General features: G+C 43.2%; 1 protein-coding gene and 1 long non-coding RNA gene across 2 annotated transcripts in view; both read left to right on the top strand.

Moving 5' to 3' along the window:
- The window catches only part of LRRC28 (leucine rich repeat containing 28), a 49651-nt gene extending 42254 nt beyond the window's left edge, over positions 1-7397 (top strand). Inside the window, exons 9-10 of the mRNA XM_017736680.1 lie at positions 1-50; positions 2913-7397. The exon at positions 1-50 is cut by the window's left edge and continues 140 nt beyond it. Of these exons, the coding sequence (XP_017592169.1) occupies positions 1-50; positions 2913-2985 (123 nt within the window). The 3' untranslated portion in view covers positions 2986-7397. The remainder of the gene's footprint in view (positions 51-2912) is intronic.
- Positions 7398-11766: 4369 nt separating this feature from the next.
- On the top strand, positions 11767-20147 carry LOC108447274. The gene is made up of 2 exons (XR_001862745.1): positions 11767-15322; positions 17304-20147. It is a non-coding gene; the product is annotated as an uncharacterized LOC108447274 (long non-coding RNA).
- The last annotated feature ends 4337 nt before the right edge of the window (positions 20148-24484 follow it).

Raw genomic sequence — 24484 nt, 5'->3', positions numbered from 1 at the left:
CCTAAGCGCTTTCCCTTGAGGGAAACTCCAATGGCAGGATTGCATCAAGGGTAATTATACAGGAAATTGCACTGGGGTTTCATTTAGGAAGAAAAACACCTTATGGAACAAAGCGTATTCTTAGATTTTCTTTTTTTTTAACTTAGCATTTCATATCCAAAATTCCTGGCCTGTGATTGCATGTATAAGTTGACAAATACTTTATTCATGAGTCAACCAAAATACTGCTGTTAGACTGTTAAAAGGGTCTTCAGATGTGCTTGTTTCAGCCTGGTGTAAGACAGGAAAGGGTTTGGTTAGGATTGGATTGACCTGTTTGTGGTAGTGCAGCACTTCTGTGCCCTGGAAAGGAAGTGGTACCTAACACGAGTAGTTGCCCTGATGGTCTCAACCCTGACTTCAGATTGCCACCACCAAACAAAAAGTGCTTCAGGATCAAAGATGGAGAAAAGTTGTAAATCTGGAGCTTAATTAAAATGTTCTGCAGTAAAATACTCTTGTTTTAATTTCCACACTAATTAACTTGAGATATGCTGTGGAAGCATTCTGCATAGGACCATACATTTTGTAGCAATACATGTTTTTAATAATACTTCCATTTTATGGTTGTAGCAGTTGTGAAAGTGTCTGCAGGATTCACAAGTCAAGCAAACAAGCCCACACAGACTTCCTGACCTGCTGGACAGTACAGTCATAGAAGGGACTCAGAACGGGGATATGGTTTAGGGAATGTTGCTCTCATGTAGATAAAGATACGTAATACCTTTAAGCGTGTTTGCTGTGCAATGTTTCTTCCCCTAATCCCTACTAGTCTTGAGTAGCCTTCCATGAGCCATAATATCAACGAATCCACTTTCTGCAATGGAAAAGCATCATCTGAGAAATTTCAGTTTGTACTGTTTGAAAAATAATAAAGGAGGTTTAAAGCTAAGTTACTTGGAGTTAAGCAAGAAAGGTGATGTTAGGTTCTTGTTAGAGAATTAAAGTCAAGCTATTAATTACAAAGCATATACCTGAAGGTGGGGAGCAGAAAAGACATGCTCTAAAAAGTTATGTTTTTGAGATTACTTATTGGTGTCTACATAATGCTGAAACACCACTTGGTTCCTGTTCTCCTGAAATCCATTGATTTGATAGCTATCTTCCATAAAAACAAGAAACTGCTTTTCAGTAGGAAGATCTTTAATGAGACAAACTAATGGATGATTCAGGTTGATGGTACCTGTTTTACACAGCTGTATCACAGCCTGTTTTGCTGTGAGTTTGTGACATAAGAAGCATCTGATTTGTAAGCAATTCAGCTTTATGAAATGAAAAACTTAGGTATGCCAAATCTGGGCAACAGCCAGAGGGCTGCATGAATGCTATTTCGGAAAAGCCATCTTTCTTAGAAAGATCTGATTGCAGAGATTGCACACTTCAATTTGCCACTCTGTTACACTTCAATCATATGTTGAAATTCAGTGGATTTCATGTTGAGTGAAATAATTTGCTTCCATATTACAGTCATAATATTCTTAGTGGCATAAAATGTTATAATCATGCTATAAAGAACTTCTTTCAAACATTCAACAGTATCATTTTCTAAAAAAAGATGGAAAACTACTTGCTGGTCACTAAATCAATATATTACCCAAAATAATTCAACAGTGTGACAGTTTGGACTACTTTACAATTAATTGTTAAGCACTGCTCTTTGTAGAAGTTACAGTTACAGGATGATAGATGATATCAGTAGACACCTTTAGGAATTATTAAAGTTAAGACTCCACAAAAACATACTTTGGAACTGTTTTGGAAGAACACTATATTAACATTCTAAAATATAATAATTAAAAATACTTATTTCTGCGTGGTGTTCACTTGTTTCAAAAATAGTTATCATTCCTTCCCTTAGGCAAGAATGTACTATGTTGTGCAAAATGCCTTTAATGAATCCAGTCTTAAGTAGCTGACATTTGATGCAAATCCACAGTAAATGAGATCTAAACAGGGCAGCCTGTCATCCTTATCTCTATAGCTCGTGCACTTGACATGGTAAGATTATGTGGAATTGTGGAGGTATGATAGCTGCTTTAGAAAGATGTGACGTACAGGGTTTCTGTTCTAAAGAGCTTAAAGTGACCATGAAAACACACAGGGTAGGAGTCCTGGGCGTTTGAACAGCACTGATTAGCACATGCCACATCCATGCCAGTAACTCCTGCCTGGATTTCCGTATCGCATTCTGTATCCTCTTAGAGGAAAGGGGAGTTAAGTGTTGGACTGGATTTCTGTATCTGAAAAAGCACAGATGCCATGAGCACTGGGTAAAGTGTGATTTCTGGGTTAGTGAAGAATAGATCTGAACACTTTTAAGGCAGATATGTCGGCCCTTGCCAGGCTGGGGCCAGGAGCAGGGTCACTGTGAGGCTTGGATCCCACTTGCACAGTGCCATCCCTGCTGTACCGCGTGGCACGGTGTGACATCACTGCCTGTCACTCATCCTTTCTGAAGATCTGCTTGTTCATTCTGCTGACCAGGGAGGACACTGGCCTTCAGTCATTTCATGCCTACAAGCAGTAATTTAAGAAACACATGAGCAGGGCTGAGGCTGCCCAGCTATTTTCCTGTCAGCTGCTAAACCTGCTGGCTGTGACACTCAGCCACACCCTGCTCAGAGAGAAAAACCACACGCTGCTGCTCTAAACCCAGTGCATAGAAACCAGGAAGGTTTTGAGAGAACACCCGCAGTATTTTCCTGCCTTGGTGTCAGGCCCTCACAGAGAGCAAATGAAACTGTGCTTTTTCTGGACTGTGGAGATGGGCTAATCCTGTATTTTACAGACCAGCACATTGTGTGGGATGGAGCCAAGAGCTTTAATCTTTACTGACAACTGCTCCCCCCCCCCCCTTTTTTTTTTTCTCCTAGGAGGACAACTGTTAGTTTTGTGGCATACTGCTGCTCCACCCAGTGTCTGCAGACTTTTGACCTACTGAGTTGATAAACATTTCCACCTCCTCAGGAGTGCTGCCAGTGTAAAGCTGCATTCGATGCTGTGTCCCATTGGTACTGGAATACCGTGTGTGCGTGTGCCAAAGCAGCAGAAGTGCCCAGTAAGGAACACTCTTTAGGCACTTAAACCCTGCCCTATCAAATCTGGATGAACTGCAGGAACTTCTCAGAAGTGTAAATACCGAGCTTTTAAAAGTATTAACTTCTCTCTCCTCTGAGGCAGCACACAAACCAAACACATTCACGAGCTCTGACTTCAGGATTTCCAGTATTTTTCAAATGTGCCTGATTTCAGGTTGACCTGTTGCATCATTTGAGGCAGTTGCATTCCTCTAACAGGAGAAAGAAGTTCAGTTATGACAAACAAGTTTTCACTTATTCATCCCCATCCTCTTCCCCTCTACAGCTGGAATCAAGCATATTGCTGTAAGCCTGCAGAAACCTTTGATGGATCCCAGTGACTATTCCATAGAATTCAGCCTTATTTTTTCCCTCTCATCTCAATGTTTACCCCAGCAGAGTTATCCCAGTTGTATACCAAGTCTTTGACAGTTCTCTGTGGTATTTAAATCCACATACTAAAAGCAGGTTTTTCTTTCTAGTATCATTAAATACCACAGTGATTTAATTGGAGTAACTACGATATGTCTGGAGACTGAAGATCCTGTTTCAGTGAAGGCTGGTAGTGATGCCTACACTAAGGGGTCTTGCTCCAGCATGTTTGAGGGTGTGTTTTCTTTATTTTTATTGCTTGAGATTTTTGTTTTCAGAAATAGGTCTCCTTTTGTTCCTTTGAGTTCTTCAGGAAGAAGACAACTCTAAGTTTCAACTTCCCTTGGAAAAAACCCAACTAGTAATATGATAGAAAATCTTTATAGTTATTATATTTTTACGGTTGCAGACTATAGATCTGCAAAGAGCTGGTCTTGATCTTTTTCTAGATACAGCATTTGGCTGATTTGTCCAAGTGTGTCAGTGGATTGTGTGCCTTGGAGAAGGCTGGAAATCCAGGAGCAGGTGTGTATCTCCATGCACAGGTATATTTGCACACATGGATATCTGCACAGAAGGGCTGGGGCATTTGTTTTCATACATTAATGGCAGGTTTGGTGCAAATTTCCACTCACTATCATATTCGTGGGAATCTCTTTTTGTTACATCTTGTTCATTTTAAATAAAGAACAAAGGATGGAAAAAAGGCCCAAAATGCCTACGTGACTTAACATTTTGATTTTATACTGAAACAGTTTATAGGTGATTAGCCCCTCTTGACTTTTTTTTGAATATATTTTTTAATACAATTTTTTTGTTGTTTTTTTACTTTCTATTTCTTAGGTATAAACCACTTGTTGATTTAGCACAGTGTGCTGCTCTGTGCAGTAGGTAGTTACAAGCTGAAATAGATATGAATGAAACAGTTTGTTATAAAAATGGCAAGATAAAGAGACTTACTTGGTAGTATATTAGCATATGTTGTGGTGAGGTGTGCGTACTTTGAAGGCAGGAGGCATTAAAATGTTTTCCTGTTGCCAAAGAAGCATTTGTTCCCTCTGCAGGCTTCCTGGCATCTCTTCAATAAATAGAGTATCTTAAGAGCTTAAAAGAGTACCAAAAAGGCAGTTTTGAGGGTGGAATTTTTAGGTTGTGCATGTTACTTGTAAAAATCTTTCCTGGTTTTATTGGGTTGGTTTTGGAGAGTTGAATTAGCATTAAGAAATGTAGAACTTAATCCTTTAGGAATGCAAGTATCATCTACTGTTTAAGAATTGTGAAACTTTCTAAAATAAATCCTATTTATTAAATCTGCTTTGGAGTAGGGGAAAGCCATGTCCAAGCAGCCTTGGTGCTGCTGGATTTCTGTCTGTGTCATCTCCCAGGTTTGTTTCCATGCTGGAATCCCAGCAGGCCCAGCAGCCCCACAGGGTTCACTGCTGAGGCAGCAAAATCCACCTTCAGCTTTTTCCTTTTCCTTCTGTACCTCAGAGCTGAGATGTAAATTGCCCATGTACAGTTATATCTGTATCAGAAATGTGCAAGTGTAGGACAGAATCCACTTTTTTAAAAAAATAGATGATAAAAGCTATGGTAGTGTTACAAATACTAATTTTTATACGATACTCTGATAAGGAATTTTCAGTATTATTTTTACTGTGGCTTCCTCTGTCTTTGAAGGAGATGTTTTCTTGGAAGTTTTTGTCCTCTTTTTATAGCAAGTTGTAGACTTGAAATCACAGTTTATATCTGAATTCAGTCTGTAAATACTATTTTGGAGTTAAACCTTGTTGTGATCACCTAAAAGACATTAGCATTTGTTTTATTAGGAGTCAGATAGGAAGAGTGAAGCTTGATTTTATTATTATAATTATTTATTTATTATTTTCTTTCTTCTTCCCATAATCTAATTATTTCTTATTGAGTCTGTATCAGTCTCTTTATTATTATCTCCAAGTGCAGTTCAGAAGAAATTTAGCCTGTTCTATAAGCAGGATGAATCTTATCTAATACTTTAATAGATGATATTTCAAGAATGGAATGTTCAATAAATAAATGACTTAAACATGCAATTGAAGCTGAAATGTCATACCCTATTTTTATAAAACAAAGAAGGGGAAAGCCAATATATACACTGAGAATGCAGCTTAAACTCATATTTGATGTTTTGGGGTTTTTTATATGAACAGTGTTTGTATTCATCTGTATCTCTGGGTGATATTCTTCTAGATTAAAATAACTCCATTCTCACTTGTCCAAATTTTTCTAAAGTTGTTCTGCTGTAAGAGTATTTCATAACGAGCAAGCATGAGAGCCAGCTATGCAAATTGCAGAGGGGAGAGGGAGCTTGTTGCTGATTGAACTGTGCATCACTGGTTTTTCAAGGTGCCACAACGCTTGGACTTCTCTTTAGTGGGTTTATTTCTGGGTAATTTTTGATTGCTTGCTCTGGTTTGTCAGGTTAGTTCCCACTGAGGTAATTTTTTCTGTGTACTACAAAAAATCAGTTTCCAGCAGTTGAAAAAAATGGCCATTTAAAAAAATTTTTTGTCGCAGATCTTAACAGTGGGAGCAGGAAAAGCTTTGGGGTTTTTCTTCTAGTCATTATAAAGAGAAAGGTGCAGGAGAGGAATGAGATAAAGTAAATCTTGAGCCCATTGATACAGCTATAAAGTTTTCCCAAGATTAACTCCTGTAATAATTAGGGATCACAGGCATGATTTTTGTCTAAGTTGTGATAACAGGCACCATGCTAATAAAATTCGAACCCTATATAGAGGTCGCTTTTTGTTCTGCCATGAAGGAAATGGAGGAGTCTCTGGCTTTGTTTAAAAATCCTGTTTGAGTGGTTTTGCCATGGATGCTCTTACACTTGGAGCACTGTTCTTGGGAGCCTTCCTGATCATCCCTCAGAGGATTAGAAATGCACTTTCCTGTGCAGACAGCAATGTCGAATATAAAGAAATGTGTATTCTTCTGTTTTGATGCTTCTCCTGGGCTCTTACCAAGGTTCATTACAAACCTTCTATTTACTTGGTTGTGATGTGAGGTTGAGATGTTGCTCTGAGCAGAGCGGTGCTGTTTATTGCCAAGTTGGCTTCAATTCCTGCAGATTGAATTCTGCTGAATCCCTTCTTCTGGCATGAAGGGAGCACAGGACTGTTCTAACACCCGTGTGGTAGCAGTGTGTCAGGTTCTACTGACATCACAGCCCAGCTGAAGACTGGAGAGTGACAAACCTGTCACTAGAGAGGACAACTGGTTTTCAAAGGCTCCTTTGCCCCCACCAGAGTACCACTGATAAGAGAAGAACTTCTGCTCTGATGTCAGTGGGCGTTGGGTCAAGTTTTAATTGATGAGAGGGAAGAATGTGTGTTACCATCTTTGTATTTCTTGCAAAACCTGAGACGACACCAGAATCCACAGCTGCTGCTCTGTCTGCAGCTGCGCTTCCATAATTCCAAAATGTAACCATCTTTGCCACTTCACCTCCCTCTTAATACTGCTCATGTTGTTGCAAAATGTTACAGTTAACTTGTGATGGAAGAGGCTGAATAAATTGAATCCAGAGTTTTTATTACTTTTTTGTATTGCAGACCTATTTTGTAAGAGAACGAAGGTCTGGTGGAAAGAAATAGCAATGTTCATGTTAAGTCTTCATTGCTTTTGCTTTTATGTGCCCTTTTTTGGATTAGAACTTGAATTTGGTTTGCAACTGAGTCCATTCTGTGTCTGTGGAAAGCACATGTGCATTGCTTTCTTGCTCTGTATTAACCAAATGTCACTTAGTGTGAAGGTGAGCTTGCTAGATCGTTTATTTAAAGTTAGTGGTGCGATTTATTGTATTTGCTTGTTAATAAACTATATTTTTGGATAGAATTACCGTTCATTAAAATTAACTAAATTCTTGCTCCTGGGACTATTAAGCTATGTTAGAATGTAGCACTTAATTTACATTTCAGTTCATTTGCATGATAACTAGCTAATAAGTCTCTTGTCCCACGGCTGAAGAGGTGGGGTGAAAACACTTAAAACACTCCCAAGCCCAAAACACCACTTCAATTCACTTAATCCCTTTGTCTCAGACAATGTAGTTCATCAGATCTTGCATAATAGGAACAAAATCCATATGGGAACGTTGCTTGAGACCCTTCTACGGATTGATCAAAAGGAAAATAAGTTTCAGTAGAGCTGTATTGCCACCCTGATAATCCATAGATGAGGCTGTGGTTCATAGATTTCTTACTAAGCACCATTCAGCAGCTTTTTTTCCTCATCTAACAGATATCATAGGAACAAGGCTGCCAAAAATAAGTAGAAATTAAGCATCTGTTTTTCCAGTTGTTCCAGTCCTTGCTATGCAGCATTTTGCTTCAGTCAAAGCTGCTGCTCTACATGTTGTGATGAGTTCTTTGAGCTGGATTCTGTCTGGATTTCTGTAAGTGTTTTGAGTGAATACTCACTAACCATTCTGCAGTAAGACCTGTGGTGGTCGAGGTGACTCAGATCAGTTGTAAACCTTGCAGGTTTAGGTGCTGTCCAGACTTGCCTGAAGCGTGTTTGGCAGTTAGTTTACCGTGATTCACCTTTTTTGTATTTTACAAGTAACTTTTCCTACCCTTGCAATAGAGGTAGCTTACCTCTGCTTGCCTGGCAGCAGGAGGAGGATGTGAGTCCCTTAATAAATGGGAGAACAACCCTTAACCTATAACTTTTACCAACCACTGATGTGTCCCTTATGAATTAGAAAGAAGAAATGGGAGATCTTAACATCCTTTTCCTTTGCAATTAAAAGTACTTGGCATAAATGCAGGCTAAGTGGAAACTTCAGTGACTGAATAATGCTATTGTATGCAGGAAATGAGAGGAGCTGAGAGCTCACTTGGAAAGGCACTGGATGTTTTGTGACTTTTAAGCCAAGATGTAGGACTGTTGATGTGGTGACATTTTGGGAACTCGAGAGCCGAGTTGAACCCACTGAATCTGTGTCCCCCAACTTCAGCAATCATTTAATATTACAGTAGAACTCTCTTTGTCCTGCACTGAAGAATCCTACCAGTATTCCCTGTAGCTGGCTCAGGACTATCAGATTTCTGTCTGCTGCTTCAGCAAGAAAGAAAGCAAGAGCTGACCATATGCTTTTTTTTATCTTTTCACATTTTAAATAATAAACCCCTCACATCAGGCTCTTTCAGCACCCATTATGCCCTTCAGACATCTCCTGCTCCCAGGAAAAGACCTTGACACATCTGTGAGAGATCGGGAGTCTGAAGAATGAAAGCCGTTCTGTTGTTGGAAGTGCTGAAGTGATTTGACTTTCTGATGATGCCTTCCAAGTGGCAATCAAGGGCTAATTTCTCAAGTACCCTGATGCTCTTTTGTATGTTCATGGGGAATGTAAATATTGACTGGCTCTTTCTGCCAGAGAAAGCTGCCGCTCATGGAGCCCTGTCCTGGTGCTAAATATGACTATGGTCACGTGATGAGGACTGGCCATGAAATCACAGAATATGCTGATCTGGGAGGGACTTGTCAGGATTATTCAAATCTTGGCCCTGGCACAGGACACCCCAAGGTGTTCTGCTGTCATTTGCTGTGAACCTCACAAAGTTATTGGGAGGGTTAATTTTTTTTTTTCTCAAGATGTGTTGAGGAAGCTTTCTTGTGATAAAAAATGCAATACTGTGTTTATTGATCAGCACTATGAATGTTCTGTAAGTGCACTATTGTAGCAGCAAATCAAGCTATTTTATTAAGAAAGCAAGAAAATGCATTGTTAAATCCCATTTTGGTGCAGGTAGGGTCCACTGGGAACACTAACATTCTGTTTAGGAATGAGAAAGAGAACTCATAATTCATCATAAAATGCAGGTATGGTCTGAAGATGCTGACGACATTGCCTAGATTTCATGAAAGAATAAATTTAAGAAGATAACCAGTGTTTCTTCGGGGATGAATATTAACTAATTGTATCAAATATGCCCTGTGCTGGTTTTTTTTTCTGCTTTGAACTCCTAAAATTCTGCACTTGTAGCTATTATTTCAATCTTACTACGTTTCCTTTATACTACAGAGTTCTAACCATTGATTTTTATTGTTAAACCAATTAGAAGAATCAGGCTGAATATTGTAGGTCAGTTTGTGATAACTGTGATTGCTTTGCTGGCACTGAAGTTCCAAAGCAGTCTGAGCATGGACTTGAATTTGGCTGCCTTTGCTTTTGCTGTGTCTCTGTTGACTCTCCAATTTCATTTTGCAAAAAGCTGAATCAATGTAGATGATAATGAAGAGAAGAATTACCAAGAAAAACAGCTATAACTTTCTTCAGAAAGCCTGGCTTAGAATAGGGATGGCAAGGTCTCCTATATGAATTCCAGGTAAGTGCTCCTTTTAAAGTAGGATGAAAAACAGTTGTCCAGGCAGCAGAGAACCCCATGTCTAAAAGTACCAAGATTAATTATATTCACACCTTGCTGTTCTATATCTTTGTTTCTATAAAAACTGAGTAACTGCCCGATAGGGAGTTGTCTTACATCTTTGTAGAATTAAGATTGATTTTATACTTCTGACACACTCATTACTCTTCACAGTGTAATGCCTCTTGTGTTTCTCTGCCTGTATAGTTGTAAATAACAGCCCTTGTTTCCTCCCTCGGTCCTCACTCCTGACCAGAAAATGTTGTTCTACTCTCTGGTTGGAAAACAGACCCTTGCTGTGGTCCTGTAATGACCAATATTAAAGCAGTTTGTTACCTGCACAGTGACACAGGTTTGTGCTCCATCAGACAAAACCACCTAATCACATTTCTGCACAATTATCTGGATCACAAATACGTGTTCTGTTCTGGCTGCAGATGAACTTAGGGATATCAAACTTGAATTAATTAATGTATATTAAATCAGTATGTCGTATCAGGTTTTTAGATCTAGCAGTATCTAATCCTGTCTCTTAAGCCTCCATTATGAAACATGGGGACTCACATTTCTCCAGTAGCTCAGTCTAAACTGTAGCCAAACTTCTGTCTGATCCCTATAAAGATACTTGGGAGAAGGTTCAAATTGAAAACCTCTATTTAATTATCTCCTTTTTCCCACCTCCCTCCAGGAGGCTCAGATGGTGCCGGAACTGATACCTACTAGCTAGAAATGTCTTTCCAGGTCAGTGCTGTGCCAGCTGCCCTCCCTGCTGCGCCGGTGTCGCGCTGGCTGCCAGCCCTGCCCAGCTCCTGCTCACTGGCCCCGAGCTGCCAAGATGAAAAATATTGATTCCAGTCCATCTCATTGAAGTACTATCATGAGGCGTTTGCAGCCATGCTGGGACTGGTCGTTTACTTACAGAACATTTATCCAGGGGGATCTGGTGTGTTATGTAGGAAGAAACTGTAAGAGGCTGAATGAATTTACTGTTTTCACTTAAGAGTCAGTAGCCTGAGACCTTACTGTGGCTTTAGCTATTCTTGATTAATTTCATATGTGGATGCTCCTATTCCAGAATAAAAGTGCCTTGTTACGAAAGAATTTAATTCCATTAATTTCGTTTGGGAATAAATATATCCACACACCTGGTATTTAAATCTGAGGGAACTGTTTCTTTATAATTTACATCCTGTTCTGTTTTGGATGAGATCTCATCTGTCGCTAAATTCTAGTATTTATTTAACAAGATCTGATTTATTGCTCAAAATTCTTTCTTTTGGGAAGTACCTGTTTGGAAAATAAAAATTCTGCTTGCAAGGATAAGATTGGGTGGAGAGGGGGCAAATGAAAAAATCTGAAAACAACTGGTTTGGAAGCACTGCATTGGAAAACATTGTTACATGTCAGGTCTTATTCTGCTGCTTTATTCTGAAGCATCTGGCTTTTGACACTTTAAAAAAATCTATTTTGATGTTTTTCAAATTGAGAAGTACAGCTTTGAAACATGGCTTGGAATATTTACATTTCCTGCCATGAAAACATCTTTTATGTCTCCATCATCCTATTTTCTGGTGCAAGCACAGCTGGCTGGAATGGTTTGGACTGACTTTGCTCTGCCTGGGTGTCAAGGTAAGAAGCTATCCTCAGAAGTCACTGTCTGTCACAGCCCTCCTTGCTGGATGTGGTTTGAGTTCCATGGGCACAACGCAAGGTCTTGGCAGCCGCAGTTCGCTCATGTCCCATGCGAGGCTGGTGAGGGAGGAGCTGGTGAGGAGATGTTTTTCTCTCTGACAGTGTCCTTGGACCTGCTGAGTGGCACAGTGGTGATGGGGACATGTTCCCCTTGTTGTCTGTGTCCCAGTGTGACATTCTGCTCTGGTGCAGGGCTTTACTTTAGAGCTTTCTGTGTTTTAGCTGCTCGGATGTGGCTCAGTTGCGAGAGGGGTCCTGCTGTTATGGGAAGGATGTGCCTGTCCACAGTGCAGCATGTGCACTCTGGATGCATAAGCACAGGGGAGAGCTTTCCTAAAGATGTATTACTAAGCTGTTTAAGATTTAATGCTTTCTCGAAGTTCAAACCAGTGTAAGGGAAGGCTTAAGCAGCTTAATGGGTTAAAATGATCCCTGACTGTGTCCTTCAGACAGTTTAAAGACCCTGCAGCAACCCAAGCAGGCCACCTGTTCTCTCCCAGACAAACAGGTTCCCCCCTTGACCTTTATTCTGCCACCCTTCAGTTTTGCCTGGCCTGGCTCCATGTGTGGAGTGATTGTTCTGAAGTTTGTCATTGTTTAAAATGCCACTTGCCAGAGTTTAATGTGCACAGCTGCAACCTGAGCCGTCGCCGTGTGTTAATAAGGCTAAAACCATTGGACTGACACCAAAAGATCTGCATGCACTTGGCATGTCATAAATTAATATCATTCTTACCTGCCAGGGATGATTCACTGCTGGCTCAAAGCATATTTAAACTTTGGAGGATGCCAGCAAACTGGGCGGTGGTTTGACCTGCCACGTGGCCCGGGACTGCTGCTTTCCCTGCCTCCGCCTTCCCGCTGTTGCAGTATGTCGGGAAACAGAAGCTCTTTATGGCCTTATGAGAGCTTGTGTTTGTGTGCTGCCCTAGCCCTCCTGCCCCCATCTGCCAAAGGGCTGGCCTGTTTGTGGGAACATCTCACTGCCTTTCAAATTCCTGGCTGGACTGTTGCTGCTGGGTTTGGGAGCGGTTCTGGGGGTTAATGCTTGACTGGACTGTGGCCTGTTATTGCTGCAGCTCCAGAAGGCTCTCATCCTACTGACCTTGCCTATTCTAGGCAGGCAGGTTGTGCCAGCATCCCAGAAACTGCAGATAAATTCCATGTTAGAGGAGCACACTTGGCCAGCTAACCACTCAGAGCAGGTGGGTTAAGCTGGTGCCCCGGGTAGGGAGCCTTGGGGGGCGGGAAGGGATGGCCCACATGGGAACAGGGGAGATCGGATTGCAGGGTTATATGCCAGAGGTTGAACGTGCTCCCCGGAGCCCAGACTCTGGGGCTCCAGTGTCACATGAAGTGCCCAGCAGGGAGGTGCTGCTCTGTCCCCGGGGATGTTCTGAGATCCAGCAGTGTGGCTGTTTGTCCAAGTGCTTCCTGGCTGCCTCCAGGGAACTGCAGCGCTGGAGACTGCAGTGCTGCCCTAGGCTGTTGCAGGGTAGGGAGAAGTAGGAGATGGGAAGGGATGGGAGACAGTTAAAGACATTTTGCCCTTTCTCGTTAAAGTCCATGGATGTGGAGAAGGTGGGTGTCTCTGATGGCCTGGGGAGCTGTTCATGTATCTTTTATATAGTGACTTGAGATTTGTCTCCTCACACTTTTCTCTCAGGGCTAATGTGTTCCTCATAAAATACTGTGAAGGCATAACGTGCTCCTTCAGCTAAAACTGCTCCTTTGTTTTCCATGGTGTCCCCATTGCCTATTTACCTTGGCTCATCCAAATCATTTGTTAAATACCAGGTTTGCATAAGCAGTCCTGTGGGGACTTGGGACCCCTGGAGCCTCACTGTGGACATTAGGAGGGATAGAAACAGCCCCTGTATCTGCCTGAGATGTGTTTCAGTCTGGAAGTCCCAAGTGTTGCAGGGAACAGGGTGTAACCATGATCTGGTCAGGGGTAATTATGGTTGGCAGTGCCAGGAGCAGCCTGCAGCCCTCCTCATGTTCCCCACCACAACTGCACACAGCCTGGCAGCCTAACCCTGGTGGAACCATTGCATTATCCTCACCACTGAATCCACTGGCTTTTGTTTTCCTTTCCAGCAGGGAAAAAAATAAATTACAAATGGTCTACTATGTATAGATAAATAATGAGGAATCCTGGAAAGGGATCATCCTATCCAGCAGGACAGACAGCAGACCCAGTTTACCTAATGACATGCTTGTGGTCCCCTCCTGAAGCACGTTCAGAGCTGGAGCAGAGGTTAGACAGTGTGTAGGACAAGGATTGCAGCTCTCCTCTGCTCTGCTTGCAGACACGTGGTGACTGAGCTGCATAAAGACTCGTGCTGTCTATATTTTATTTTGTGGGTAGTGCGGGCTGTTGGTTTTATTATTTTGTCTTTATGCAAGGCTGACGGGGAGCGTAGAACTGGTTGCTGGGCAGTGGGGATTGCAGTTGGTAATAAAGGTCTGTTTTCTCACTTCCTCTATTTTTGTCTCTGGGCAGGATGAGGCACATCAGGGGAAAATCTGACTTGAAACAGAAGCTCAATTTTTAAGTTGGAGTTAGTCCTGCTGAGAGAGGTTTGCTCACACCACAGCTGTCCATCACCTCGGGGCACAGCACTGAGGCTGCTCGTGCACCGCAGCCCTGGGGGTGCCACGTCTCTCCTGGACAGATCTGGAGGGGACACTCCAAACCCCTCATTAGTTTGCCAAGTGACATTTTGATGCCTGGGGCAGCATGTCTGCTTGATTGTCCCCTAGGTCTTGTGAACATACTGAAAAAGTGACATACGTCCTCCTGTAAGGAGGGAACGGTCTTTACCAGGCATGGAGTCAGGACTCCCGGGTCTTACACCTTTTCTTCCTCTTTTCTGGCTCCTATGGAAATTCTGTGTATCCTGTGAGCACAGAGATGTCTCTGTGTGTGAGACCCTGCTGGTGATCTGTTATTTGCAGGAGGATTTTTTGCTTGCAAGGAGAATTTTGCAATCCCCAAGTGCAAACTTTTCTCTGGAAGAACTCTGGTTTCAGTACAAATGTCTGAATCTCTCCAGGTGAGTCTGTTTTCAACAAGGTCACTGGATATCCTCACATCTGCTCAAATGAGGAGATGAATGCATCCAGCTGAGCTGCATTTTGTGCCCTCTCCAAAGTGAACTGCAGAGCTGATAAATTCTTCACCCCTTGCCCCTGCTGGCTCTGTGAATTGCAGCTTCTTCCAAAGCTGAAGTGAAAAGTGCTGGAGTGCCACAGCACCACTGCAAGGGTCACTTGAGGGACAGGCTGCAACAAGCCTGAACATGTACCAGAGCCACTGTTCAGCCTGGAAGGGGGGGTGCCAGTCCCTCTACTCCAGGCACAGTGCTGGGATGTGGTTTTTTTCTTGTAACTTCAGTTGGAAGCAGTGGAGAATCAGTGCTAAGCACTGCTGGAGGCAGGAGGGGAGGACTTGTCCCCCTTGGGATTGCTGGTCAGTAGATGTTGCAGCAAGAGCCTGTAGCTGATATTAGTAGATTGTGGGTTTTGCTATATAAAAGAAGATCAGAATCTGGCCTGGGGTGAGGGTGTTTGTGCTTAGGCAGTGGGTGTGAAAGGAGAAATTCCAGAGGGTTGGGCGGCAACACGCTGGTTCTGTTCTCTTCCGTAGATGGCCTTCCGGAGACACGCTGGGTGAGTGGAAAATGTAATGAAATTCCCAGAGCCTCCTGGTGCACTACCAAGGTATTCCTGCCAGTTTTCCAGCCCAAGATGTTGGTGCAGCTGTAGGGGCCCTGTCCACAGACAGAGGTGATTGCAGATTAACCCCCACCAGAGCAGGATTACTGAGGGAGAGGTTTTCTTCACCTGGGCAATAGCCCACACTAGAGTCATGCTTATCTTTGGAGTGAAATGAGCTGAACCAAAACGTCACAGTAGATGAAACTCTTTTCAAACTACCTTTATTTTTTAAAAGCTCACTTACTTATTCTGCTTCACAAATTGAGCAGTACAAGCAACAGTAAAAATGTGGTGCATCCCAAATTCTCCCTGTGAGGATGAGTTTCATGACCACTGCAGTCTGCACAAGGTCTTTAGATCCAAACCATCTGTGGGGCTCAGAGTATGTAAACTATTCATGTTGTCTTAAAGATTTACCAGGGAGCAGGGTCTCAATGTGCCAGAATCTGTTAGAAAACAGACCTGCACCACTGATGGTCCTGGGGTCTTGCCTGAAGCTTCTATTGAATAGATTGATCATTGTCCTGCAGCATTTAGTGTTGGAAAAAGAAGGAGGGAGGAGGTTTAACAAGTGTCTCATATGGTTTGTGTTGTCTCTGCTATGCTGAACCTTTCTTTCTGCTCACACAGCGGGGGTTTGCTTTGCCTCTGTTTCCTTTGTGCAGATGGCAGCAATAGGTTTCGTTTCCCCCCAGACGTCAAATTAACAGCCTTGGCGAGATTTCCTTTGCTGGCTAGTTTTGGGTGGTGCTGGAGAATTGCTCCACTCAGTACATTTCCAAGTCTGGCTTTTTAAGCCAAGCTCTATAAAAATAAACTTTTTTTTGTTTGTTTATTTGTTTGAGAGAAGGGACCTTGGGAAAGCAGATACAAAATTTGCTCTGACTGTATTTTGTCCACTGAAGGAGTTGGCTTTGAGTTGCATTAGAATAGCAGATTGGCTTCTTGCACAAATCTCCCACAAGTAACGGGCTGAATTGGGAAAAGCTGGTGGGCAGAGGTACTGGAAACAATCTTCCAAGTTACAGCATCCACAGGAGGGACTAATGAAAACTCTGGCCTCATATCTCCAAACTCCACAGTGAAGCTGTTTGACCCACCCAGTTGCACTGATCAGCTTCAGAATACCGTGACATCCTGAGCTGGTGAATTTTGCAGTATGATTTTCCTCTTCTTTCCCCAATAACAGTAACCCAAACCAATCTCAAGGAGCAGTAGCAGAATAGCAGCCCCTCACCATGCTCTAGTGGCACTAGTACTAACGTTTAGCTCACAGAGAAATTAGTGATCTGAATTGCTCCATCAATACCGATGCTGATGCTAGTGGATCTGAACCAGAAACAGGTAAAGGATTGACTTTTTTATTTTACAAATGTAACAACCCAACCCAGAGGAAGACAGGAGCAGAAGGTTTCCTAAACCTTTGCAGAAAGCTTGTGGGAGGGACATAAACTCAAACTGAGCCAAGTGCTTCTGAGCCCTTTTGCCTTTACTACATATAAATAAACCATGTGTATATTTATAGTAGATATAGTTTATATGCTAAGGGAACTTAGCACAAATCTGAAGTTCTTTCATTGCCTGCCTGTGTGCCTTTCTAACTCAAAAAGCTCTGCTCTTGGCATCTCTCTGTAGTACAGCAGCATGTGTGGGCACATCTAGGTTGGAAGCCTTGTGCATGCTCGATGCATCTTCACCTTCTGGGTTTTACTTCGTGGCAGAGACTTGTGCCGTGCCAGAGACTGCAGGACCCAGGCTTTTGGCAATCTCCTCTATCTTGAGGATGTAGTTTGAAATATTCACTCATCAGGTGTTTCATTTAAACTTGGTCCTACTTGAAAAAGACCCTGTGTATCCAACATAGTGCCATGCCAGGAACAGCAAAAGCTCCAGAGCCTCTGCTCAGCCTTGCATTTGTTTCTCACATGTGTTCCAGAACTGCTCTCCTCAAACCTCCTCACTGGTTGTTTTCCTCTGTTGCTAGAGCCGTATGTCTCCGAAGGAAGGACCAGCTCTGCCATTTGAACAATCCTTCTCCATCTGCTGCTCCTGCTCCTGGAGCTGTGTGTGGAGTGGCAGCGCAGTGACGCCAGGCCTGCAGACATTGCCTCAGTCTCTCTGTCACTCCTGTGTTTCCAGGGAGCCAGGCTGGGTGAGGTATGACCAACTTGCTTTTAAGTGCTGGGCTTCAGTGGTTTAAGTTTTTCAGGAATAAAACTACTTCCATCAGCAATGAGGATAAAAATTTACTGGGCATTCAGACCTGCTGTTCCTGGGGAAACAGCAGATTGCTGCTGCTAGGAGTTAGTTCCCAAATGTGGTCTTTACAAGCCTGCCCTTACCATGAGAAATAAGACCACGGACAAAATCTAGTCAAATCTACTCCATAGTTTCAGTTCTCTGTAGGCTAAACCTATGCTCTAGGTTTAATTCCTATCTCCTGCTCAGTTGGACATTTTTTTCAGTGGAAACTGTAGTCTGCACAGCAGGCCTCAGATTTCAGGGGGTTATGCAAAAAGGACTCAGAGATGCCTCAGAAGTTTTCTATCCTTATCAATGTGCAATATTAAGGGTAAAACCAGGCGCCTCTCAGAGCACTGGAGAGGCCAGAAGGTCTCCTTTGCTCTGTGTGGGGTTTTATGGATCCATAGATGTGGACTGCACTGACTGGAACACAAGTTGTTTGTTTTAATTTACAAATTAAAAATAAAACCATGTTTATTTGCACCAGTTGAGGGGTCTTTTGCTCACAGCTGTTTAAAAAGTGAGCTCTGGCTGCCAAGTAAAATAAAGTTTAATGTTACAACGTGCACTGGGAAGGGCAGAACTGGAAATTACCCTGCCAGCAGCAGGACACTGTAGGTATGATATTTAGAAATCCATATGAAGTGCAGAACTTGGCTGTGGCTTGTGACAGATGTGGGATTGAGATGCAGGAAGGTGTTGCAAAATGTCAGGCACCTACAGTGAGAAACCCCATGGCTGTGAAGGTGAGGGAGCTGTGTCCTCAGGGAGGCCCTACGGAGCAGCTCTCTCTTGCCACACTCCAGCTGCCAACCCATGTCTGGCATTCCCATTATGGTCAGGAGGTGGCTCGAATCCCTGGTTTCCTTTTAGTCCTCTCTTGTCAAGCTTTGTACTCTGGTGAACACTGGAAAACATGCTTGTTATGATGGGCAGTGGTTTGCTCCTAAAAATTGATGAGGGGAAAGCTCATCTCCCTGGAGTTGCTTTGTCCTCCGGCTGTGTGGACGTGTCCAGTGCCCATGAGGTCTGTGTGGGCTGGAGCTGGGCACTGCTCTCTGCCTGCAGACACCCCTAGGGCTGCAGGCAGGACACTTGTCAGGCAGGGATCTGGGGTTTTCATCTCTCTGAGGCCACTGAAGTGGTTTGTGGGGCCAATGGTGGCTGGTGTGGTCTCAGCTGTGTTTCATCTGACTCATTTGGTGCAGTGGAATAAATGAGCAGGGTCTAAATGTTGCTTTACTGTGGCTGAATCTGAAAGCTTGGCTATCAGTACAAGCAGTGTGGGGCTAGGTACCGTATTTATTTACAGACTTCCCTTGCCTTTAGGGGATATATATGAGAAAAAAGAGAGGAGTCAAGACAGAGGAGGCTGAGGGAGGCTGCTATGTTTGACAGCTGCATGAAGAAGTCCAAGTCAGATCTTTTGACATCCAGCAGAAAGACTCTTTCCTCTTGTTAGTGACAAGAAAACATGGAGGAGTCTGGCTGAGGTAGTCCAGATCACATAGAGACAGTGTCCTCCCGAGCCCTGGGGGGCTCAGGCTGGTTGTGTTGCCTGCACTGGGTGATGAAGGTTTCCTGCAGAGCAGGTGCTGCCATTACCTGCCTCCTGTAGCACAACAAGGCATGTGCCTGTTTTGTGTTGTGCAGCCTTTTGTTGCTGGCCCTCCTCAGCTCTGGATTGCTTTGTGACCATAATTTAACAAGGCAGTTTACAATGGCTCTGACACCATTTGGGTAGATGAAGTTGGCTCAAAAAGCATCCACCCACTTGCTAAACAATGCCTCAGGCTCTGAACGCATTAAACTTGCTCTACTCTGCTGCCTACATGCAGCTTTCCAGGTGGAGTTTGTTTTTGATCTTATCCATCCCCCTTGATGGCTCGTGAGCTGGCCAATTCTCACTCCACCTCCCATCTCTCCTGTCCATAATTCGTTGTCTAATTTTTGGGAACCTACTCGTTGCAAAGTCTTGCACAAGCAGGGAATGGTCTTCATTTCGGGAAATGTCTCTGCCCATTCAGCTGGGCGGTGAGTGCAAGAGCAGGATTAAGACTTTAATAAAAACCCAAAGGTAACTGTATGTATATTTGTTGGAAAACTCTGACTCCAGTTGTCTGGACTTATCTCACAGGGGTGTTAAGATGCCCTGTGTTAATGTAAATTCTATCCCTGTGGTTTTTTAAGAATTGCTGGTTTGTTGCTAGATTTGACTTCCTAGAATTGCAGAGACGTGAAATTGCTGAGAAACCTTGATTTAAGTTCAGTTTGATGCGACGGAGACTCCAATTCTGAGTCGAGCTTTAAAAAAACCCAGCAATCATCCCACCAACAACTACCTTCTTTTTTTAACCAGAAGCATATAATCTTCCTTGGAACTTTTCTTAAGCACCAGAAGGGTGAAGAGGTGGATGTTGTGAGCTAGAACACTTTTGGTGGCAAGGATCCTGCTTTTTTGGACTTTGCTAATGCAGATCAACGTGTGTATATGTTGAAACTCACAGGGAGCAAAGAACAAACAGCTGTCTGCCATCCTGACAGAGTTGGCTGGGAAATGGCCCAAACACAGAGAAGTCTTTAATTGTCCATGAGGAGCTAACCATTCCTTGTTTTTCTGGCAGTAGGGAAGATGGCTAGTTTGTGTGGCCTTTGAGACAAACTTGATTGAAAACTGTTGTATTTGTTAAATATTGTGGAAATTCTGTTAATCCCTCTGTTAATCCTTTTCTGGATTACAAAGTGGATATTTTAGAACTCTTCTTACACTTTTTATGCATCCTTGTGGTAGAAGAGGGTGCAACTGCAAGAAGTCATTTTCTGGGAGCTATGTCTCTTTGGCTCAGTAGGTTGTTGTTGAAATTTTTATTCTTATCAGTGTAAAAGCTGAGTATTTCTTTCAGAGGTTTTCCTGCAGTGTTCTCCAGTTCTTTGATGTTGTATACATTTGAATTCACATTCAGAAGTAGCGCTTCTTAACTTTACTTGGGAAGACAGAGAAGTCTTTAAAAAAAAAAAAAAAAAAAAGAAGGAAAAAAGGGAGAGAGGAAAGTGTCTGTCTTCAAGTATGTTTGAAATAATGAAAAGAACCAATGTGCAAAGCGATTAAGAGATCTTTGAGGATCAAAAGCCTTGATTCAGTTTTGCCAATGGAACAAAACTTTTCATCTGTTCTTATGTGGACCTTAAAGTAGGGCAGAAGGGTGTAGTTTTTAAATTATTTCATTTCAGGATTTACTTTGGGCAGGGGGAAAGGGTTCTTTCTGTTTGTTCTTGCTCTTGTTATTCAGTGTCCTTAACACAAAAGGCCAGCCTGGCTCTGAAATGAAGAGCAGGGTCGTTCTATGAACTGGTGGTTCATTAGTCTCCTTTTGATATGTCAGAACAGTAAGAGACCCTTTTATTTTTTTTCTCCCTTTCTAGTAATGTCTGTGTTCTTAAATCAAGACATCTTCCCTCATCATGCTGCAGTGGCTGAATCTTTTTCAGAGATTTCCTAAGTGGGTTGTACCAATAACATTCATCTCGTGCACACAGAGCAGAGTCAAGAGTTTGATGCATGAGGAAGCCAAACCCAAAGATTTTCAATGCTCTGTGCAGTAAATCCTACTCCCAGCTTTGTGTTCAATTGGAGCTGGATGCCCCCCACCAGGTTATTTCTATGCCTGTTTTCACTGGTAGCCTCTTGCCAGCAGAACCACAGAGCAAGCCTTGGGAAGGTGGATCAGGGAGGCTCAGAAGTGCAAATCGCTGGATTCCAGCACTGCCAGCTCGGCAGCAATGTGCCGTTTCTTGGGGAAGGGGTGGTGGAAGTAGCAGCAAAAGAAGATTAAGGGATCTGGGGCTGTAAGAGCAAAGACAAAAGACTGGGAAGGAGAGGACAAAACTCAGGAAGGTCCTTGTGTTTGGGTTTCTGCAGGGGACAGTGGAAGAGCTCCCTCTTCCTGTCCCAGCCTGCTCTAACCATTGTGGAAAAAGCCTTCCTTGCAGGCTGGAGTGTCTCCGTGGTCCTGGCGTCCATGAGGTAGGGTTTTTCTTCCAGCATGGATTTGCAACCTGGAGGATCCCCAGGACAGTGTGGATTTTCTCTGCAGGTTGACCAGAGCAGCTCTGTGGCATCACACACCACCACTAATGGGGTGGGCTTCAGAGCTGAGGTGCAGGTTGGGTGGGTTTAATGACAGGGGTCACCTCGGTGGTGGAAGTTGTGTGTTGGCCCTGTCTTGTTGCAAAAGAGCTGATGGGAGCAGAGAGGTTCTGTGTTCCTGTTGCCACTGCAGATATTCAGGAGCAGCATCTGGTGCCACAGGTGCTTCCTGTGACCTGGAGCTGATGTACTTCTGGTGTGTGGTTTCCTGCCCTGTCCTAACTCTGGTCGGTTGTTGGTGTGCTCTAACCTCTTCAGTGGGGCAGCTGTTATAAAAGCCTGTTCTCTGCTCCAAAACCTAATTAATACAAGTCATATTTTGTCACCACATGTGCAGCAGAGCTGGCAACTCCCATTTCTGCTGTTGTGGGAGCCACATCCGTGTGATATACAGACCCTGTCACGCTCTGGTGACAGACCAGTAGCATTAGTGGAAACCTGAAAACAACAACAGCAGAAGCTGAAAACTGCATATGGCAGAGCAATGTTGTGGGTTGCAGGCTGGGAAAGTTCTGCTGGTAAAAATTTCTGGCAAGGTGTGGACTGCAGAATGAATTAATCTCCTTTCTTCTTTGAGCTGCTTCTAGATTAGCTCTTTCTGCCTGATCCAGCACTCCTGTGTCCATATGCATGGCAGGAATGAAATGTCACCATTGATACAAGCCTGGTGTGTAAAAGTCTATAATTACAAGCCATATTGTGAGCAATATGATGGGTGAAAAAAATGACCTCCTATGGGCTGGTGATCTCCATCCTCTTGGCCTTGAAAGCAGGCATATATTAATTTACTGCATACATTAATCTGCTGCATACATTAATTTACTGCATAATTTTTATGCTGCTCTAACATCATCATAAGCATGTGTCATTTCGGCATATTATCCATTCTAATACAGCTGTGAGCAGCAAAATAGAGTGAAGAGAGTCTTCGTGCCTGCCTTCAGGGTTGAGGGTGGAGATTGGATTGTCCATGTATTCTGTTTTGACAGTAGCTTCTCTCTTGGTGTTCACGTAAACAGTTATTTTTAGGAAGATCATATATTCCCCAGTAATTGTTTTAAATGCATCAAAGAGCTCACTGATATAAAGCTGTGATTTATGGGTTCCCGCTACTTTTTAATAGCTGAACTTAAATCCTGGATTCACTGAAGCCATTTGGAAAATTGGGATTATTCCAAGCTGGAGCAAAGGGAGGGAGACTGGTATTTTGCCAAGATCAGCAGTGATTCATTCCTACATTCGTGCTCAGCATCCAGTGAAGGGCAGGAGCTGGGAATGCTGTAAGTAGAGCTAGCAGGAGATTATCATGTTGAAGGTGAATCTGCCCTCCTCGCTCCCTCTGCTGCTAGATAAGGTCTTTTGAATGAGAAGGACCAAATTCTGTCACGCTTTTCTTTTATTCCCTCTAAAAGCTGATTTATTCATACAAGCTCCAAGCCAACTAACTTGCATCCTGACTCTGAGGCGTAGAGAGAACTGAATTTTGGCTGTTCCAAGAATGTCCCCATAGGGGTGAAGGACTGGAGAACACCTTGTGATGAATATACTTTGGAAATCCCTTACAAAGAGATGTTTTAGTGACTGCTTGGAATGAAGCAATGTCTGTATCAGGTTAGGCCAACAGGCTCTGGCAGCATGAGTAGGGGCTCTCAGGGGCCTGTAAGGGGACAGGGTGGACCCAGGACTCATTGCTGGCACATTCTGTCACACTCCAGTGGTATTTGGCCCCTGGACCAAGTGAGAGGTGATCGCAGAATAAATCAGATTGGTGGTGGTATCATTTAGATTAGGTGATAAGTCTTGAAGTAATAGAAAAAGTGGAAACTTGCTGTGGTCTAAAGGGTTTGTTTAGCCTGAGGACATTTATGCTTTTGGTGCCTGCACCAGGGTTCAGACTCCATCTTTAGGATGTACAGCCAGACAAATGGTCAGTAATCCTGGGGTGTGAGGAATGAAAGGGGCTGTCTGTCCATCCTTGTCCGTGCAGCTCACAGGGGCTGAGCTCCAGCTGCACGTCCAGTAGCCATGGCTGTGCTGATGGGGAGAGCAAAGCTTTTACAGCTGAAATACTTCTTAGTTGTGAGCCTCTGGGGAACTGCCTTCCCTCAGAGGGTTCTGTACTCCTTGTCTTCAGGCCAGCTGACATTGGAGTAAAATTTCTCATCATGTTTTTGCTCTCCCAGCCCTGGGAGAGAAACACAGGGAGTTGGTAAAGTAAATGGACCAAATATCCCAGCATAGTTCAGTCCCCACAGAAAGGAAAGGATTTTTCTTTCCTCTCTTGCAGAGCAGGGGCACAGCCAAAACTGTGTTTTCTTCTTTTCCTGACATATCATTCCCATTGCATATTTTTGAAATATATTAATTCTGAGAGCACTGCTGTTGTGATCAAGAGGCAAAAATAGCCAAATTTATATTTGTGGATAAAAGGCGGTAATAAACCCCCGAATTTCCAAACACATAGAGGAGCATTGACATCTAAATACCAGAAATTCTAAGCCCTTACCTTGCTAATTCATGTGGCATTTGGAGGGGCTGTGGATCTTTATTTCATCCTGGTATTTGTGGTATTTCCTGCCATTAGTATAGGAAAACCCTTGTGTGGTAAATGCCGGCTTTTTCCTCCGTTGGTGGCAGCCACTGAGACTTGAGTTCATGAAAGGCAAACCATCGTTTTCAATACTGAAGGATCTCTGAGGTACCTGGGAAGGAAAAATCTCATCGGGGTTGAATGAGGCTGTTGGCACCATGACCGCTGCCAGCTGAAACGCTCC

The sequence above is a fragment of the Corvus brachyrhynchos genome, unplaced genomic scaffold (assembly GCF_000691975.1).
Source record: "Corvus brachyrhynchos isolate BGI_N302 unplaced genomic scaffold, ASM69197v1 scaffold200, whole genome shotgun sequence".
Lineage (NCBI taxonomy): Eukaryota > Metazoa > Chordata > Aves > Passeriformes > Corvidae > Corvus > Corvus brachyrhynchos.
The sequence above is the reverse complement of the archived record's forward strand: the minus strand, read 5'-3'. Positions and strand labels throughout refer to the sequence as shown.